This window comes from Amphichorda felina (assembly GCF_050947745.1).
Source record: "Amphichorda felina strain 45539 chromosome Unknown scaffold_5, whole genome shotgun sequence".
Lineage (NCBI taxonomy): Eukaryota > Fungi > Ascomycota > Sordariomycetes > Hypocreales > Bionectriaceae > Amphichorda > Amphichorda felina.
Genome location: NW_028145045.1, coordinates 453,073 through 472,366, shown reverse-complemented (window position 1 = coordinate 472,366; position 19,294 = coordinate 453,073). Strand labels below are relative to the sequence as shown.

At 54.9% G+C, this 19,294-nt stretch overlaps 7 protein-coding genes and 1 non-coding gene across 8 annotated transcripts; 4 read left to right on the top strand and 4 right to left on the bottom strand.

Annotated features, from left to right (window-relative positions):
- Window positions 1-632: 632 nt before the first annotated feature.
- On the top strand, window positions 633-2,150 carry ACO1O0_004985 (uncharacterized protein; the record flags this gene model as incomplete). The annotated part of the gene is made up of 6 exons (XM_083194414.1): window positions 633-785; window positions 837-1,067; window positions 1,130-1,253; window positions 1,305-1,399; window positions 1,446-1,559; window positions 1,614-2,150. The coding sequence occupies 6 exons, from the start codon at window positions 633-635 to the stop codon at window positions 2,148-2,150; spliced, it is 1,254 nt and encodes a 417-aa protein (XP_083049327.1).
- Window positions 2,151-2,997: 847 nt separating this feature from the next.
- ACO1O0_004984 (uncharacterized protein) lies at window positions 2,998-5,403 on the top strand (the record flags this gene model as incomplete). The annotated part of the gene is made up of 6 exons (XM_083194413.1): window positions 2,998-3,035; window positions 3,091-3,117; window positions 3,194-3,368; window positions 3,497-4,019; window positions 4,081-4,316; window positions 4,378-5,403. The coding sequence occupies 6 exons, from the start codon at window positions 2,998-3,000 to the stop codon at window positions 5,401-5,403; spliced, it is 2,025 nt and encodes a 674-aa protein (XP_083049326.1).
- A 3,100-nt stretch (window positions 5,404-8,503) lies between these two features.
- Window positions 8,504-10,092, bottom strand: ACO1O0_004983 (uncharacterized protein; the record flags this gene model as incomplete). The annotated part of the gene is made up of 3 exons (XM_083194412.1): window positions 8,504-8,557; window positions 8,640-9,940; window positions 9,996-10,092. The coding sequence occupies 3 exons, from the start codon at window positions 10,090-10,092 to the stop codon at window positions 8,504-8,506; spliced, it is 1,452 nt and encodes a 483-aa protein (XP_083049325.1).
- Window positions 10,093-10,692: 600 nt separating this feature from the next.
- Window positions 10,693-11,733, top strand: ACO1O0_004982 (5'-methylthioadenosine/S-adenosylhomocysteine nucleosidase family protein; the record flags this gene model as incomplete). Its single annotated transcript, XM_083194411.1, has 1 exon — window positions 10,693-11,733. One exon carries the CDS (start codon window positions 10,693-10,695, stop codon window positions 11,731-11,733), a length of 1,041 nt encoding a protein of 346 aa, XP_083049324.1.
- A 797-nt stretch (window positions 11,734-12,530) lies between these two features.
- On the bottom strand, window positions 12,531-13,799 carry ACO1O0_004981 (uncharacterized protein; the record flags this gene model as incomplete). The annotated part of the gene is made up of 1 exon (XM_083194410.1): window positions 12,531-13,799. The coding sequence occupies one exon, from the start codon at window positions 13,797-13,799 to the stop codon at window positions 12,531-12,533; it is 1,269 nt and encodes a 422-aa protein (XP_083049323.1).
- Window positions 13,800-15,292: 1,493 nt separating this feature from the next.
- On the bottom strand, window positions 15,293-15,396 carry ACO1O0_004980. The gene has a single exon. It is a non-coding gene; the product is annotated as a tRNA-Met (tRNA).
- A 598-nt stretch (window positions 15,397-15,994) lies between these two features.
- ACO1O0_004979 (Alpha/Beta hydrolase protein) lies at window positions 15,995-17,647 on the top strand (the record flags this gene model as incomplete). Its single annotated transcript, XM_083194409.1, has 1 exon — window positions 15,995-17,647. One exon carries the CDS (start codon window positions 15,995-15,997, stop codon window positions 17,645-17,647), a length of 1,653 nt encoding a protein of 550 aa, XP_083049322.1.
- A 228-nt stretch (window positions 17,648-17,875) lies between these two features.
- Window positions 17,876-19,138, bottom strand: ACO1O0_004978 (globin-like protein; the record flags this gene model as incomplete). The annotated part of the gene is made up of 1 exon (XM_083194408.1): window positions 17,876-19,138. One exon carries the CDS (start codon window positions 19,136-19,138, stop codon window positions 17,876-17,878), a length of 1,263 nt encoding a protein of 420 aa, XP_083049321.1.
- Between the last annotated feature and the right edge of the window lie 156 nt (window positions 19,139-19,294).

The following is a 19,294-nucleotide window of genomic DNA, read 5'->3' as shown; positions in this document are numbered from 1 at the left end:
TGCTAGTACCTACTATGACGCAGATGAGATTCCACAGGACGGGGGAGAGTCAATTGTAAGCCTTACCAGACACGTTGAGGGTGAAACAGATCCCGAAGAACCGGATTGCCTTGCACCAACGGCTTCGTCCCCCTGCTCACCAAGACATAAGCCGAATTGGCTGTCTCCCAATCAACTGCTCCTAGCAGTCATGCTGTCACAAAGTAAGGTCTGAAGGGGATGAATCTATTGAACTGCTCAACTCCAGCAACTGCAAGATGATGGTCCATGATACGTACCATTACTTCATATTCCCCCGGCGCCACAGTTAGATGAGCAGATACGGAGATCATTGTGTAATTTGCTTTGAAGTTTCTATCCCAGCCGACCCCTCCCTATCGCTCCCCCTTGTAGGGGGCCCTAGGAGCATGGTACGTACTTGTCACGAATGACTTGAATCTATTACAGGCTTAATTGGCCGTCATTGTAAGTGAGTGATAACTCCCGCTAGCGCCCGGCATCATTTACTTCATACTCGTGTATTCTCATTTGCGCCATTCTTCCTCATACACTTTTCCGTCGTCTATTTCTCTAAGAAATTAGAAAAGAGTTCAACCACCAGGATCCTCCAATAGCCATTCACATAAGGCATAATGTCCGAGAAGGCGGCCCAAGCCTTCATTCAGGAGGTTTGGGGGCTTCAGGGCGCGGCATACCTTGTAGTATGTGTGCGGTACTATCAGCAAATATCGACCCATGGACTGCGAAGCATCTCTGGCGACGATGTGCTCATGTTCATAGCCACGGTAAGCATGCATCTGCCATTGTTATACCTATTGATTCTAACATCGAGGTAGCTAGTATACACTGCTGAGTCAGTGGCTGCATACTATGTCGTCGCGTACTGGAAGGGCCTGGCCAATAATGGAATGACAGACGAACAGCGAGCTTCCCTGGATCCATCAAGTCCAGAGTGGCAGCTTCGAGTCAATGGCTCCAAGACGCATGTCATCGGGCTGCTCTTGTATGCGACGCTGCTATGGCTGCTGAAGGGATGCTGGATATTTTACTACGACCGCCTAACGTGCGTAAGGGGATTACCACTCACATATTTCGCTACTGACGCTTTCATAGGGATGGAGTGCGCCAGGTTAGGAGGCTTGTGGTCTGGGGACGTTTCATCATTCCTATCACCTATGTCTCCTGTCTCTTGGTGGCTTTTCTCAAGTGTATTCCGTTCCAAAAGCAATGGCAGATCAACCCCAATCCAGGCAGTGAGTTGGTGCGCATCATTAACACTTTTCCATTCCTGCTAACAGATTCAGATTCATGTTCGCCTGCCATATCCTACATCCAGACCATCTATGTTATGGCACTCAACTCGTGTACAGACTTGTACCTAATGGCGATTCCACTACCGGTATGTGCAGCTGCGGCAGCTATCAAATATGGCTAACTTGGGACAGATGATCTGGAAGGCCAATATGCCGTGGAAGAAGAAGGTTAGCCTTCTGATCATGTTTAGCGGTGGTTTCTTGGAGCTTGCCTTTGGGGTTCTTCGCTGCGTAGCTGTCTTAACGGTACTCGTCACTTCACCACCCACAGCTCTACCGTGTCACTAACGACATGTATAGGTCGGCAACAAGGATCCCTCGCAGTCGGGCTACTGGTCCGTCCGAGAATCCTTCGTGTCCTTTGTTCTCACCAACATGCCCATGGTGTACCCTCTCCTCAAGAGATTCATCGACAAGAGTCGCAGCGCTACCTCCAGGCGGACCGGAATGGAAGGCAGCCACAGCTACCAGCTGGACAGCCACCCCGGCCACTCGCGCGTCGCCGGCTCAAAAGGCGGGATCACAGCAAGCCAAACAACCAACGACGCCGCCTGGGACTCGAAAGAACACATCATTGCGGGCTCTGAGACTAAGTCTGGGTCGGATGGCTATGAGGCATCGCTACCGGACTCGGACAAGACGATGCCGCTACCGCTGCAAGGAACGGCCCATCCAGGGGTTGGCGAAGTCCCGTCTTCGCTAAAGGCAAGGAACCAGGGGAGGTCGTCAAGGGGGGATGTCAACGACCAGATAGTGGTGACGACCGAGTACACAGTCTCAGTGGTTCCCGAGCAGGGTCAGGGGCCTGGTGGATCCAGCAAGTTCCGCGCGTGGTAATTCTTGCAGATGTTCTGGTCAAAAATCATGAGGCGCATTTATTATTCGTACGATATCATTTTAATTTACGGGAGCGATGGGACGAGCTTAATTTCTCGATAAACTAGGATGCTGGCTACTACTCGTATTTGCGGCCGAAGGAATTGCAACCCAGTCAGGTTCGCAGATGACAGGTCGTTTCTATTTTGTTTTATTCATTATTTTGTCACAGGACATTGTCAAAATTCTCCTGTAGATTCTTGCCTAGGTCGGCCCTCACCTATGACGCCCTCCGAAGATGAAGTTGGCTTAATGCATATGGGCGACCGGTATCATTGATGGTGCAGTTTTCTTCTCCCCTTGTTATATTACAGCTAGACCTTGGAGGGGGTTTGAGAGTAAATCATAACTGATAAACACCCTGCGACCGGCATGGGCTCTGTTATCGCCAATGGTCGGCGATGTTTTCACAGATCTAATCCCTGTAAATATCACAAATAACATGGGATAGCTGTCCCTGGCTCTCATGCGAAGATCCCTCCAGGGTTGTTGGGAGTGGCACCATGGGCCCTACCTTGTCAACCTGTTGGGCAAGGTCCCTCAAATAATGGCCCCCGGTTGTAGGGGTGATGCTGCGGGTCCAAGGTATGGAGGGGCGTCTGATCCCGGCAAAGTGTCCGGTATCTCTTGGAGGCGGTCAATATATCCGTACTGTATTATACATACGAGCCTGCGAGTCCCTTCTTGGGAGGTAATAACCCCAGATCCCCAATTGTGCCCGTGCTCTTCCCGCTTTGCTACCAATCCTTGATCCCTCTCCCACATAGCCCTGGAAGCAAAACTCAGGCTCACTTTCAGCTCATCCAAGATGGGAAGCCAGCATATTCCAGAGTCCAATGTCGACGTGTAAGCCCTCCGATCCCGGACTCGGAAGCACATGCTGACCCTTCCATCTAACCAGCCTTATCATCGGTGCCGGTCCGGCGGGGTAGGAATCCCAACATGGCATACATTGCCACTCCTGCTCTGAAAGCACGTAGCTGAGAATATGAACTGCCCAACAGACTGATGGCCGCCGCGTGGATGGCCCACTGCGGAGTCAAGGCCCGGATTGTAGACAAGCGGAATTCAAAGATATTCTGCGGCCAGGCCGACGGGCTGCAATGTCGCAGCCTAGAGATCTTCGACAGCCTGGGCTTTGGCGACCGGGCGTGGAAGGAAGCCAACCATATGATTGAGGTAAATCTTTCAAGTTGCGAGCGGGGTGGTGAGGTCAAGTTGCTGACGGGCCACGACAGATTTGCATGTGGGTGCGTGACAAGCCCATCCAACTGTTCAACGAAATCAATCCTCACAGTGCCGTATAGAATCCAGACTCGGACGGCGTTATCCGACGATCCGATCGTATTCCCGACACCATCGTTGGCATCTGCCGCTTCCAGCAGATTGTCGTCCAACAGGGCCGTGTCGAGCGCTTCTTCCTCGAGAACATTAAGAAGTACTCCCAGGACACTATCAAGGTCGAGCGCGCCATTCTGCCAGAATCACTAGAGATCGACGAGTCTCAGGTCGACGACGAATCTGCGTACCCCGTCACGGTCAAGCTCCGCCAGCTGACCGAGGAGGAGGCCACGCCGGCCCAGCAGTCCAACGCGAGCAAGGTGTCTGACGGTCTCTTCAGGAGCAATCTTATATGCAGCGACGAGGATGCGGATCTTCTGCGCAAGACCCAGGCCCGAGGCGCTGCGAGTGAGATTGTCCATGCCAAGTATGTCATCGGCTGTGACGGCGCTCGCAGCTGGACGCGCCAGCAGCTTGGCTTTGAGCTCAGTGGGGAGGCCACCGACTTTATCTGGGGAGTGATGGACATCATTCCCATAACTGACTTCCGTGAGTGATTGATTCCCCTTGTCCGTGGTTTTCTCTAGACTCAGCACTAACCCAAGGCCAGCGGATATTCGCATGCGCTGTGCCATCCACTCGGCGGAGAACGGCAGTCTCATGGTGATCCCCCGAGAGAACCGTCTCGTGCGCCTGTATATCCAGCTCAAAGAGGTTACCCCTGATGCCTCTGGCCGGGCAGACAGGTCCAAGATTACGCCCGAGATTATCTTCAAGGCTGCGCAGAAGATCATCAGCCCCTACAAGCTAGACTACGAGTACTGCGACTGGTGGACAGCCTATCAGGTTTGAACCTCATAGCGCCCGGACTTGGACCAAGTACATGTACTAATTCGCCTCCTTGTAGATTGGCCAGCGCACTGGGACAAGGTTCGACGCTCACAGCCGTGTGTTCCTTGCCGGAGACGCTGTGCATACGCACTCCCCCAAAGCCGGACAGGGCATGAATGTCTCAATGCAGGATACCTTCAACCTGGGCTGGAAGGTTGGTCTCGTCGCCAGGGGCATCGCGAAGCGCAGCATCCTCCAGACGTACCAGAGTGAGCGCCGCCGTGTGGCCCAGGATCTGATCGAGTTCGACCACCGCTTCAGCAGACTCTTCTCCGGCCGCCCGGCCAAGGACGTCATGGATGCCGAGGGTGTGAGCATGGCGGAGTTCAAAGATGCGTTCCTAAAGGGAAATCTCTTCGCGTCCGGCATGTCTGTCAACTACGGCCCGAGCAACCTCGTTGCCAAGGCCGGTGATGCTCTCAAGGAGGGCGATGGATCCAAGGTGGTCGAGCCACCAGCCATCTCCTTTACCGATGAGGATTTCAACAAGAAGCAAGCTCTCGCCACAGGTCTCCCCGTCGGTATGCGCTTCAACAGCTTCAAGGTTCTCAACCAGGCCGACGGCCGCCCTTGGCACTTCCAGGAGAAGCTCAAAGCGGACGGCCGCTTCCGCGTCGTCCTCTTTGCAGGCAACATCCTCGACGCCGCCCAGAAGGCTCGCGTCGAAAGTTTCTGCGCCGCCCTGGACAGTCCCACCGGCTTCCTCCGCGCCGTGACGCCCGCCGACGAAAAGATTGACAGCATCATTGAGATCCTCACCATCCACTCCTCCAAGCGAGCCGACACCGAGCTGCTGAGGGACTTCCCCGATATCCTGCATCCGCTGGACAAGTCGTATGGCTGGGACTATGATAAGGTGTATGTGGACGACGAAAGCTACCACGAGGGCTTTGGGGATGCCTACAAGAACTATGGCGTCGACAAAGAGCGGGGCTGCGTCGTGGCTGTGAGGCCCGATCAGTATGTCTCTTGGGTCGGTGATCTAGAGGATCACGATCAGCTGCAGAAGTACTTTGAGGGATGCTTGATCGTGAAGCAATGATGGGTTAAAGCTAGCTACGCTTAAGCACTCCCCATAGCCTCCTAATGCCAACAGATGGTCTGTAGTTAATACGTAGATACTGCACACTCCGCTGTGGAATAGTATATGTGACTGCTATATGAAGCTCGGGTTTGGGCCAGATATTATTAGCCGTCCTCCGGCTACAGTCAAAGTATACTGGGCAGCGTAATGTCATCATCCCAACACTTCACACCGGACACAGACATGGGAGTTTAATACAATACTTCCCACTATGGGTCAAGTGACCACGCTTCGTGAGCAATTATCTAATTTCACTTTTTATCCATTAGGGCGATGCGCAGTATCTATTTCCCCGAGCAAACCCCATAAATGCTACATTGCAGCTACCATTAAGTAGCCAAGTTCTGCGTATGACTATATAGATTATACACTCTTTCGATTCTAAACTCTATCCGTACGCATAGCAGGTATCTTCCATGCCACATCATTTATTCTTGTTAACCCCAAACGAGCCGTTTCCCACACCTTCGTAGTATAGTCGTCTTTCCATGCGAGCAACTAATATCGTCTACTTCGTACATAGCCCTGCTAGCAGCATCACTGGTCGTTACTTGTTTCAAGATGAGCATCTTCCCCGCTTGCTACACCTAGAACCTAAGGTAATTACTCTGGTACGCAGTTTACCTGTTAGCCAATACCGATAACATGGTGTCAATGACATGAGATTGTTGTCTGGCACTTGATCGTCTGCTTCTCCGCGTCTTTATCCATCTCAGATCCCTAGACCATCTGACTCGGGGCGAGCCAACCAATTCCTACCGGAGAATTGACTAAGCCCCAATACGGAATATTAGGACCACCGTGGATGAGACACCAATCGCAAGTGTATTGCCCGATATAGCGGTTCTGTCGAGGAAGTATGCTGGATATGCCCGCTTATACTCAGCAGGGAGCTGAAGCATCGGCATCCCATTCTTGAGAATGCTGGAGTAATGATCGATTCCAATTCCCAACAGCTTATTTCTGTATAGGTTGATAATGGGAGGGGTTCCACCTTTCGCAGTTGGTTGGCCGCCGTCAGCGACCGAGGAATCAGAGACAGCAACGCCAAAATTGGTCTGAAGCCTCTGGTTTATCATCTGACTCTGGTCGGGTGAATCAGACAGTGGAGAGGCTTTGGCCCAAAACTCGGGACCCAAGCCCCTAAAGTACCCCCGAGGCCGACCCGTGGCCACATCCAAAACTTGGATCAAGCCCATATGACTTTCACAGGCCATTATCAGATTGCCCGCAGCCGAGAAATCTACCGAGGACACACGTCCCGCTATCCGTTTCCAACGGCAACAACCAGTTGCGGTATCCCAGACACGCACCGTGCCAGTGAAAGAACTTGACACCACTTGTCTCCCGTCCGGCGAGAAGGCTAGCGAGGTAACTGGACTGGTATGCCCAGCAAGCATCCGTTGACATTGGCCCTCGGGTATATCCCAAAGACAAATAATACCCTCTTCAGATCCCGATGCTAATTCCTTGTCACCACTTGGAGAAAACACGGTCGACCGGATTGAGGATTGGTGGCCTCGAAGAGTCTTTTGGCACTGGCCAGTCATTGCACTCCAGACACGGATGGTCTTGTCTTGAGACCCTGTGGCAATGCTGTCGCCTCTGGATGAAAAGCATACCGAATTAACGACACCTTCATGGACCTCTAGCGTATGCTGACATTCCCCGGTTACTGCACTCCAGATCCGCAAGGAGCCATCCTGTGAACCCGAGGCTACTCTCTCCTCGTCGGGCGAGATGGCTATCGCGCTGACGAAACCGCTTCCAGAGTGCATCATGCTCTCGTGTTGCTCCAGCGTTATATCCCAGACTTTGACAACGCACTCATATGTGCGGTCAATGGATGCTACATGCCTGCCATCGGGTGAAAAAGCCACCTTGTAGGCTGTGTTGCGACGGAGCGTCCGCCGACAGTAGCCTGACACTACGTCCCAAACGCGTATCGCGTAATCCTGGGATGTAGATACAACCTGTGACCCATCATGCAAGAAGTCCATTGAGGTGATGAGACCACCATTTCCAGTGAGAGTCTGCTGAAGTTGTCTCGTTTCGATGTCCCAGATTTGGACAGCGCCATCGTTGCAGCCCAAGCCAATCTTCGATCCGTCAGGCGTGAAGGCTGGAGAGCAACTGAATTGTGCGCCACTCTCCAGACTGCAATGGGACTTTTGTGTCTTTCTGTGCCATATATGCAGCTTTTGTTCGCTCGCAACTGCGAGCCACCGGCCATCTGGTGAGAAAGCTATCGACTCGCCGTCATCCACTCGGTCAAGACCCTCCAGCGTCGGCGTCGTTCGATTTGGCTCCTTCTCCAGGTCCAATATTTGTATCGCATGATTACGATCAACCACTGCAACCTGCTTGCCCTCGGGGGACAGGGCTATCGAAAGAGGCGGCAGCGGCACTCCATGGCCATCCACGGGTACTTCAAGCATTCGGAGCTCCCACTTTTGGCCCGTCGTCAAGTCCAGCACCCGTATTTTCCCATGCCCTACCCACGCCACAACTCGCATGCTGCCCGTGGAAAGCGACCAGGACACTAGTGGGTAGAAGACTGTGATCAAGTTACGGTCTGCCTGATCCCGAATCTGCAGCGTCGATTGACACTGCCCCGTCAGGGAATTCCATACCCGGACCGTGCCGTCGCTAGTCAGGGATACTAGCTGCTTCCCGTCAGGATAGAAGGATATGAATGAGACAAACACATATAAACCGCCCCATACGGGGTGGGTGAGACTCAGGAGGTGTGCATCCCAATCCTGCCCTACTATCGGCTTTGTCGATAGCCACTGCAGCTCCTCCTCCTCAAATAGCCGACGTACTATACTGCGTGTCGGGCTGAACACCAGTGCCGCCCCATATACCTGCAGTGGGTGTAACTCAATGCACCCGATATGGTGAGAGACGAGGCGCTGCGCATCATATAATAGATCCGTCAGGGCCGACTGACTCGAGCTCCGCCTAGCTGCGCTCAAGATTTTGAGTATGGATGATATCGCCGTCCATATATTCTTGAGCAGGGATAGAGCCTCGAGCCAGTGCAATAAGTGCCGCTCTAGAAACTCGTGTACCAGGCCGCCGTCGTCGATATGTCGTACTTGTCCCGCTTCTGCGCCATGCACCAAATGTTCGGCCCAGTACACGCATGCGTATCGCAGTGGCAGCAATGGGTCATGTTTAGGCACGCACACCTTACTAATGGACATCATAGGCGCCTGCAGCTCATACATGTTGCGATGGAGCTTGAGTGACATTGCCTGCAAAGACTGTTCCGCAATGACGAGGTGCTGGCTAATGACTCCTTTAAGGAAGAGTTTTCCTGCCAACTTCTCGGTCAGGAACTCTTTTGCAGATTGGTGCACAAAGTAGATGAGCTCCCCCCTCAAGGATAAGAAGGAGCCACACAAGTCGACAATCTGCCTCAGCGAGACTTTGTCGTCGGGGAACAAGGCCGGATCTTCAATAAGAGACAGAACCTCTTCTAATCGAATAGGCTGGAATACAAGCGAAACGAGGCCAAGAACCTGTCGGCATAGTTCTGCATCCTCCGAGGCAAAGACTTGTCTGGCCATTCGGTCGTACAGGGCATTGAGGCCAGGCGGAAACGCAGTCAGCGTTTTCTCGGTATTCCACTTGCGCAGTCTGGGGTTACCAAGCGCTTGACAGATGAGGGCCACCCATAAGAAGGTATTGTTGGCGTTTGATATCAAGTGTTGTCGAACCAACTCTTTTTGTTCCGGGCTGTACTTCTTTGAACGGGCCAATTCATCCACCTTGTGGTTAATGTATATGCCGACGGCAGAGGATACAGCATCCGAGTTCATCTCCAATCGGAGCATGACTTTTCCTGCGGTAGCACTCAACCCGTCCTCAATCTCAGGCCAGTAGCGACTAGACACCAGCACCTTGGCTCTGGACGATGAGATCTGTGTGATCAAACTCAGAAGCTTGTCCAGATTATGCCTGCATTCATCCAGGCCATCGATTACCAAATAGGTCCTTGGGAGGTCAGGGTCTTCCAATGTGGAGAGCAAGATCCTAGACAAGGCAGCCCAGTGGTTGGCGTCTTCAAATAGCTGATCGCCGGCATCCTTATATTCGGCGACCAATCTCTTTTTCAGTGCTTCTTGTTTGCGCAGCCCGTACAAGAGGCCGCGTAAGACGGCCTCTGCATTGTCAAGGCGTGCATCTGTGGCTTGGCAGAAGAAGTAGACCACGTTGCGCTCCTTGGGGGTCTCCTTGACCAAGTCATTGATGATGCTGCACAGAAGCATTGTTTTTCCCTTTCCGGGATCACCCTTGATCCAGAGAAGTACACTTTCAGCGTCGTCCCGCCACCTGCCAAAGTCCTCATGGCTGAGGATCCATCGAGATGAGTCATAAAGCAGGCCGCCTTTCTGCTCTTCGATGCGAATCTTGTCATCTTCAGGGTTCGTTGTTCTGAGCTTTCGAATAATCTCATCGTATCCCTGGCCATTGTTTACAGTACCTCCTGGGGTATTAGCTTCGAGCTACAGAAGAATAATGCGACCGTCGAATACACCAACCGATATTGACATCGCCCTGGACTTTGAATTTCCCAGAGCCGGTGTGGCTTACGCCTACTCCATGGAACCCCGGCTGACTACTAGTAAGAGAAAGCATGCTGCCGTGTGCCGGATATGCTAGGTATCTGGCATGGCGAGAAGTCCTGGCCGAAGTGACGAATAGTCCATCAGCTCATCCTAGCAAAGGCGACTTGAAGTTGAGAGCAGAGTGTGAGCCTGCGAGGTAGGGAGGTGATTTCACAACGCTCAAAAAAACGATGAAAAGATGCAAGTTCTTATCACAGCCTGCTTCCAGAGGGGTAGAGGAGCGTGCGAACCACTCCATGTGGCTGGCCTTCCATTAGCCACGTCACTTCTTCAGCCTTTCCAGATGCAGTGGTGGCTGTTCCTCGCAGCCAACAACCAGCTCTGCAAAATATGCGCAATACAGGGAGGCTGGTACATCCTGTCGCCATGTGGGCAGGACCAGTAGGAGTTGGAGCTGTAATGTGGCGGGGTCACGGGTCATGTACGGTGATGCTATACCAACACCAGCAGGCCCTCCTTTCTCAATCACAGGCCAGAGTGAGAGCGGGGGCAGCAGGGGGCGCAGTACTAGGCAGCCTACAGAAAAGGATCAGCCCAATATTTTGCAATGCGATGTCCGTATTCTATCAGGGGCAATGCTTATTAGAACCAACTACGGTTCACATTCACGATGCCGCAGGAGGCCCCAGGTCTCAAGACCTACAATGACTACACTGTGGCTGTGGTCTTCGCCATGGGGTTCGAGATGAGCGCGTTTCGGTACATGCTAGACGCGGAACACCCCCCTCTGCCAGCGAAACCCGGAGATCCCAATCTCTATATCGTGGGCAATGTCCACGGGCACGACATCGTTCTGGCCTGCCTAGCAGGGCAACAGGGGAAGGGCGCAGCCGCAACCGTCGCCACCAACATGTCCCGAACGTTTCCACGCATCGAGTCGCGCTTCTTTGTGGGCATCGGCGGCGGTGTTCCGAGCAACCGCCATGATATCCGCCTAGGGGACGTTGTCATCAGCATGCCCGAGGGGCGCCACGGCGGCGTCGTGCAATATGACCTTGGCCGAGATGGAGATGCCGGGTTCGAGCTCAAGGGCTTCCTATGGCCACCGCCTACTCGGCTTCGGAGCGCCGTCGAGCGGATGCGATCCGACCACCTGGTCCAAGCCCCCAAGATCGACGAGTACGTATCCTCAATGGTGCAGAGGTCTCATCGTCTTGCTACTTATGCCCGCCCTTCAACACCCGACGTCCTCTACTCCAACCACGACCCGTCCCAGGAAGTACCCAGGCCTGCACGCCCGCTCCAGGAGCCGGCGATTCACTACGGGCTTATAGCATCGGGGGATCGTGTCATCAAGAGCGCAATACTCCGGGACAGCATGGTGGGAAAACTCGGAGATGTTCTCTGCTTCGAGATGGAGGCAGCCGGGATGCTGAGCGAAACGCCAGCCATAGTCATCCGTGGCGTCTCGGACTATGCCGACTCCCATAAGAACGATGACTGGCATGGGTTTGCTGCTGCTACCGCCGCGGCCTGTGCCAAAGAGTTGCTGTCATATATCAACGCACAAGTCTCGTCGACAGAACTCGACCAAGCACAAAGGCCGGATAGTAAAGGTGCGACTAATGAAGTAAGGGGGTTTCACGGTCGTGGTGTATACCACTCCGGCTCAGGAAACTTTAATGTCAACGGTGATTTAACTATCAGCTGAATAAAACTATTTACTTTATAAGACCTATAGTGTTAACGATACCAAACCCCAGAGTCTTCCACCCCATTAGAAAGCATCTTCATCTTGCCTTTGAATTTCAAGATCTATAGCCGTCTTCAGTAGTCTTTATCCTCTCGCTTTACTGCCTCATAACTGTCCTTTTTCTCCATGACTCGAGCCTCACGTTTTAGTCTTAAGTAGCCCACGCAGTTGAAACCGCTACATGCAGCGCTGTCACAGACCATACCCGCCTAATGTTTACAGTCGCTTTCCACTCGTATAAGGTACGACTTCCCAAAAAAAAATTGCCCAGTAAATTCCGATGACGGGTGGGTTCGCCTAGAAGCCCCAGACAAGGCAAAATGGACCAATATGGTAAGTAAGATGTTAAAAAATAAGCATAATCCTCTGACCCACTAGCGGTTGGGTCTAAGCCGCTCACGGCCCTAAAGGGCGGCCATTTCAGGTTCATGGTAGTATTATTTAGAAAGTTCACGTTGAAAGTCGCGGGCTCGTGGTCGCGGATATAAGATAAATTTTGTTCATTTCCCCATCTACCATGTTATCATGCCCAGGTCGTGTATACAACAGGTGCTTCCGTCCCAGCAGCGTTGCCTGGATATCAAAGTCTACCGGTACTCTTTCCCCGCCTCATGCCCTCCGTAACGCCTAAAAGCCCGTTTCATCGTCATACCATATTATGCCGCTCGCATAAAGAAAACAAGAAGGAGTGCTCTTGCACTCATCCCTCCCAAACCATAACTCCAATCTAGCCAGATAATATTCCTAGCCGCAGTCTAATGTAGGCGCTCAAAGCTGAAATTCCAGACCTCCACCCTCTTTCCCCTGTCGGACGAGTCGTTGATGCCAACGTGTTGAAGAACGCTGGGATCCAGCGCCCACTTGGTCAGGCCGCGCTCGTCACCGTAGCCATCGATGACCATGTCGGCCGGGTAGCGGTAGGGAGGTTCACGAAGGAGATTCTGCAGCCCCTCCAGATGGCGGTTCGGGAAGACAAGGCCCTGGGCGCAGCAACCGTACTGGGGCATCTCGCGCACGCAGGGGGCCGTCGTCATGCGGTGGAGGGTGACACGACCCGTGAGGAAGATAAGGGCAATAACAGCCGGCGTCCAGAGGCCCAGGACCAGTGCGGCCGTGTAGCCAAAGTTTTGGGCCGTCGGGGGTCCTATCGAGAGCTTCTTGTGCCACCTAGGCCGGCGGCGAAGACGCCACGCCACGAAGAAGACGGCAATGAGGACGCCGTAGACGACGGCTATCTTCCTGAAATAACCGGGGAACTCTTCGCCGTTCCATCCCATTAGCATCTCCGAGTAGAACAGCCGAATGTAGAACCAGTCCTGGCCGGTCTGCTGCGCTCGCTGGTCGACATCAAAGATGCCCGCCCTCAGGCGTCGGTACCAGTCACGCGAGGCAACGACATCGTCCTGGATGAGTGCAAAGTAGGGGGCGCCGCGCTGGCGACACGTTTCGATAAGGACTGAGTGGTCAAGATGAGTCATCTCGGTGCGTGTCCAACCCCGGTGCCCGCGGTGGAGGTCGTAGGGAATCACCCGGTAGGCGTCGTCGGGTTCCGGGCGGTTGGGCGCATCCTTGGTATCGTCATGGGAGTCGTAAACGAGGACGTCATCGGCGAGCTGGGTGAGCCAGGGGGCGCCGTAGGCAAAGTGGTTGCGCGGGTTCTTGTCGGCGAGGAGGACGACGATGTAGATGCTATCGCGCTCCTCCGCAGTGAGCGAGTCGGAGAGGGTGCCGAGGGAGTGCAGGAGCGGGGTGGTCTGGGAACGGTTGACGCTGGGGATGCCGATGCAGATGAGCTCGTTGTCGTGCTCGCTGGTACTGATGGTGTCATGGGGAGTGGCCTTTGTGGCGAGGCGGTCAAAGAAGCTGGCAGCCTCAGCCTGACGGATAGCCGAGTAGACGCGGCGGAAGGCGCGTCGGGGGCTGTAGAAGATGGAGGAGGGGTCGTCGTAAGCGTGGACGTAGCACCAGACGAGGGCGCAGGCCCAGACGAGCCAGAAGATGGAGTTGGCGCGCGAGATTCGCATGGTGGGTGCGGTGACTGTGGTGGAGAGATGGCTGTGGTCGCTGGGGGTTCAAGATGCGTGGATGGCGGCAGATACAGCCATCCAGTCTACAAAATCGAGGTTGGTCGGTCAGAATCGGCCGAGGTGGGCGTCAGGGAAGCCTCAGGGCAGCAACATGGCAGGACACTGGAATGGAATGCGCTTGCCGGACGCGCAGGGCTCCAGGGAGGGAGGGAGGAGGGGAGGAGGGGAGGAGGAGAGGAGGAGAGGAGAGGTTGAGAGGTTGAATTGAAACAAGGGAGGAAAATATCGCCAGCTCCAGCATGAACACATGGAATGCGAAAAGATTCAATTGGACGATTGTGCAGCTGAGGCATGTTGACAGCTGGGAAACTGGGCCATGGCGATGATGGATTGAGTCCCGGTCAAGGCCTGGACCCTGAAGCAGCCCCGTTAATACCCCTGTGGCCGTTGCCAGGCGGCTGTTTCGTCTTTGTTCGCTGTGAGTCTCGACGTGTCGTTCGCCTGGGCACTGTCTGGGTGGCAGAAATTGCAGGGGGGCCGAGACGGGGCAGTCAATTAGTATTTTGTCGATTGTGATTTATGAGTCTGCGATTTCGCGATTCCGTGAGCAGATTGATCGAATCATGCAAGGAGACAAGGACCACGATTGCGCAATTCCAATGCTCACCAAATACCCCGGCGCTCGCGGGAGCCTCCGGCGATCCTCCAAGGCGATCCTCCAAGACAGGAGATCGGCAGCGTCCAGGCACCGGGGTCTGGCAATGTTCAACCACTACGTACGGATAGTAGTAGTACTATCCATATATGTCTGTACAATTGCTTCTCAATACGAGAGTACAGGTCTCGCCAGTGTCCATCCCGGCGTCTCAATTGTTTCGGGTATTTCGCCAGCACACCCAACTTCCATGCCGACGGACTACATACAAACACGAGACTGATGCATAGGATAATGGGATAAATCATGCAGTGTTGCTGGGTAATCCCTGCTGCACATGGGTGTTGGATTGGGAATCTGGAGGGGCAACAACCGGCACTTGGAGACGAGGATATTATGTGAGCTAACAACGGCATTTAAAGTGTAGTAATAGTGCATGTGATTCCTAATTAAATGTTTGGATGAGATGCTAAAGTGAGCATTGCCATAAATCCCGGTTAGATCCAATGTACGGAGTACAACAACATCCATCATACCGACAACTGACTGCTCGTCAACCAGGCACTCAAAAGTTCAGGGTAGTGGCTGCATCATCCATTTTAACTGCAGTGGTATAGAAGCCATCCGTCTTATATCTTATATTCCGTACCATACGATTACATACCAGCCAACTTATGTGCCAAGTTCAAACTCAACAACGATGGCAAGTTGGCTCGAATTGTTAGGGACTAGGGTAGCACCAACTTTAACGCCATGAACGGGGCCAAGACCCGCCTCCCTCTCTCACCACAGAACGGCGGGAAAAAAAAAGACAAAAAGGGCAAAAAAAGAAACCTGTCCTGAGTGAGACTCGAACTCACGACCTTTGGATGGCCCAACTTGAAAGTTGAATCATATGAAATATGAGACCAACGCTCTAACCAACTGAGCCACCAAGACATTTGGTTAACCACTGGGGGTTGTTGACGTCGGGGAGCAAAGCAAGCCTCAAGGCAGTACTCGCCACCGGCTTCGATCCCCATCTCCTCCCCAGCTGACCTTCCACCGTACATTGATTCGTTGGTAAGTTGGTAAGCCCATATCATATTGCATCTAATATGACGTCCCCAATTCGGTCTGCCAAGGCCGGGGAAATCGGTACTAGACAGGCATCTCACAATCCACAGTGGACTCCCTAGATCTTCATGTTTGCTTTCATCGATGCGAATGTGTGGAGGGGTGTCTCATGACCATGCGGGATAGACCAACTACGGGTACAGATTACTGTGTATTGTTACCCCAACAGCACACATCTTGTGATGCGATACTCATATTTTCAGAGAGACCCCCACACATGTAAGCCTGATGCTGGTTTTCATGCAGATTAATACTGCCGTGTGTGTAGGCCGCTGAGTACCACCAGCCGTGTAAGCCGGGTATCCGGTGGTTCGGCCGCCCCTGACACCCAAGCTTACATGTACTTCCATGCATTGGAATTGACGCCTTTCGCCTTGTTCCCCTCACGCATCTCCCCTCACTTCTCAAATAATCAGCCATCATGTTCGGTCTCAGAATCATTGCCCTAGTTGGGCTCCATTGGATTGCTTCCCTGGCATCAGGGCCTAACCAGATCATCACCCTTGACGGCTACGGATCTTTCACAGGAACGGTCATAAACGAGACCTTCTCTAAGAAACCTCTCCTCGAGCCTGTCGATGCCTGGCTGGGCATGGACTATTCCACGCAGCCGGTGGGGGACTGGCGCTTCAGACCCGTTGGATGGCCCGATCCCTTCTCGGGCATCCAAAAGGCCGACGAGTACGGGAAGCGCTGCATACAGGCCGGCTCCGGCTCCGCTCTGGAGGACCAAGACGAGGCCTGCCTCAACTTCAACGTCTTCCGCACTCGGGGCGTCCCCATGAGCAGAAAACTACCCGTCCTCGTCTGGATCTACGGCGGCTCCTTTTACTCGGGGAGCTGGGAGAGCTTCGACGGCGCATCGTTTGCTGCCTCGTCCCCGGAGCCCATGGTCGTCGTCACGTTCCACTACCGCGTCAACTCGCTGGGGTCGCTCCCCTCGAAGTTGTTTGAGGAGGAGGGGCTGCTGAATCTCGGGCTGCGTGACCAGCATTTCTTCCTGCAGTTCGTCCAGAAGCACATTGCCTCCTTTGGCGGCGACCCTGACGCCGTGACCATCGGAGGTCGCTCCGCGGGGGGACATTCGGTGGGTATACATTACTTTCACAATTATGGCGAGGACGCCGGAAAGCCTCTGTTCGCTCGGGCCTACCATCAGTCTGGTTCCGTCACGGCCAGGACCTTTCCCAATGCCACGTACCCGCTCTACGAGAAACAGATGGACGAGTATATGACCGCCCTTGAATGCCCGCAGGATGACAACAGTGCAGCCATGGAATGCCTGCGGAACGCCGACATAAACGATATCCGCAACATCAGCACCATGATATTCAACAAGTATAATCCTGCCATCACCTGGCCGTTCCAGCCCGTACAGGGCGGGCCCCTTCTGGAGAAGTTTGGCTCCCAGTCCGGCTACGATGAGACCTTCTTCCACGTGCCCACCATCTCATCGACCACCACCGACGAGGGCAAGCTCTTCCTCCCAGGGGACCTCGAGACCAACGACGAGTTCCTCGACTTCCTCCACAACTCGGCCCCGGACCTGAACAGCACCGACCTCGACCTCCTCGAGGTGCTGTACCCTGACCCGGCCACGGACCCAGGCTCCCCCTACGCCAACTCACCCAACAGCACGCAGTACAACCGCCTCGCCGCCGCCTGGTCCGACTTCGCGTACATCTGCCCCGGGCAGGAGACAGCATACCGGGTGTCCTCGGCCGGCGTCCCCACGTGGAAGCTCCGCTTCGACACGCCCGACAGGACACCCCCCTGGCAGGGCATCCCGCACACCGCAGACCTCAAGTACACGTGGAACGAGCCCGACGTTGAGTACCCGGACATCAGCCCCGTGTACCACGGCTACCTGGCCAGCTTCGTCCTCTCGGGCGATCCCAACACATACCGCTACCCGGGGACGCCCAGGTGGCCTGCGTACGAGGTCGGGGACGGGGCCGCGGCAGCGCAGTTGGTCGTGCAGCCCGATGGGCCCAAGGTTGAGCGCGATACCATCCGCGCCGAGCAGTGTCTCTACTGGAGAGACCCAGGGCGAGCCCCCAGACTGAACAAGTAGACAGAACAACCAGACGGCAGGATCCCATCAAACGCCGGTGAGAGAGAAAAAAAGCACCCATCCATATATTCGTTTATCTCTAACCCGAAAGCCCCGTAACCCCCCGTTTATATATATTATCACAGCCCCAGGCGCCGATATTACAATACCCAATTGTAGTCCCTTTCATTTTTTTTGCCCAACCCCCCCCCCCCCCCCCCCCCCCCCCATCCCTCTTCCTTTCCCCCCTTAGTCCTTAAACTCCAGATCCCCCGTCGTGAACCACTCATGCTTGACCCTCCTGCGGTTCACGCCCTGCCCAACCAGCAGCTTGATCATGTCCTGCGTGAAGGCCTCGGGCCCGCAGATGAAGTACTCGGCGGCGCCGTGGTCCAGGTGCAGCGTCTCGCGCTCGATCCTCTCCATGTCCATGCGCAGGCCCTCGCCGCGCGCCGTCCCGCTCCGGTACTCGACCAGGTCGGCCAGCTGGCTGCGCAGGAAGCGCACCGAGAAGGGCGAGCCGCTCCGGCGCGACGCGGCCGCCTGCCGGATGTGCTCCTCGAAGGGCGGCTTGCTGCGCGACGAGCAGTGGATCCAGCTCAGCGGGCGGTCGTCGCCGCGCTCCAGCACCGTGTTGAGGATGGAGACCAGGGGTGTCGCTCCGGAGCCCGCCGAGATGAAGACCAGGGGCCCCGTGCCGCTCAGCTCCGAGTCGAAGTTGAAGCCTCCCGCCGGGTGCGACACGGCGATGGCGTCGCCGACGTTGAACTTGTCGATGAGCAGGTTGGACACCAGACCCGGCTTCAGCTGGAAGGCCTCGATGCCCTTGCCGGCCTGGACGCCGCGGTCGCGCTTGACGCTGATGCGGTAGTAGTCCTTCCGGGGCGCCTCGGACAGCGAGTACTGCCGCGACTGGAGGTATCCGATGGACGGCACGTCGATGCGGACGCTGACGTACTGGCCCGGGATGAACTCCGGGAGGGGCTTCCCGTCTGAGGGGACGAGGTGAAAGGAGAAGAAGTCCTCAGCCTCGGAGACCTTGTCCTTGATGCGGAAGAAGCGCCACGTCTTCCACTCGCCAAACTCGCCGTACAGGTGCGTCTCGCGGCCGATGAGCATGCGCGCCAGCAGGGCGTAGGAGCGCTCCCAGGCAGCCTGCAGCTTGGGTGTCCAGGCGGCGCCGAGGACGACGCCAAAGGCCTGCAGGAGGTACTCGCCGACAACGTCGTACTGGTCCGGGGTGACGCCCAGCGAGCAGTGCTTGTTGCAGACGCGCTCTAGGCGCGGGACCAGCTCGGACATGTGGTTGGGCTGGGCGGCGTAGGCTAGGATGACGGAGAGAAGGGCGCGCGGTTGGCGGCCGTTGGCCTGGTTGGCCGAGTTGAACATGTTGTGCAGGTCTGGGTGGGCGCGCAGCAGCGACGCATAGAAGAGGCTGGTGATGGTCTCACCGTGGGCTCGCAGGGCCGGCAGCGAGCCCTTGACGAGGGCTGTCTGCTCTGGTGTGAGCATGGTGTGTGGGTGTTGTGTGTTGTGTGTTGTGTGTATGTATGTGTTATAAGTGTATGCAAGTATGTATGTATGTGTGTGTGTGTGGTGGTGTGTGAGGTGTGTGTGGTGTGTGTGGCCTCCTATTACCACTATGGGAAATACCAGTAGTAATAGACT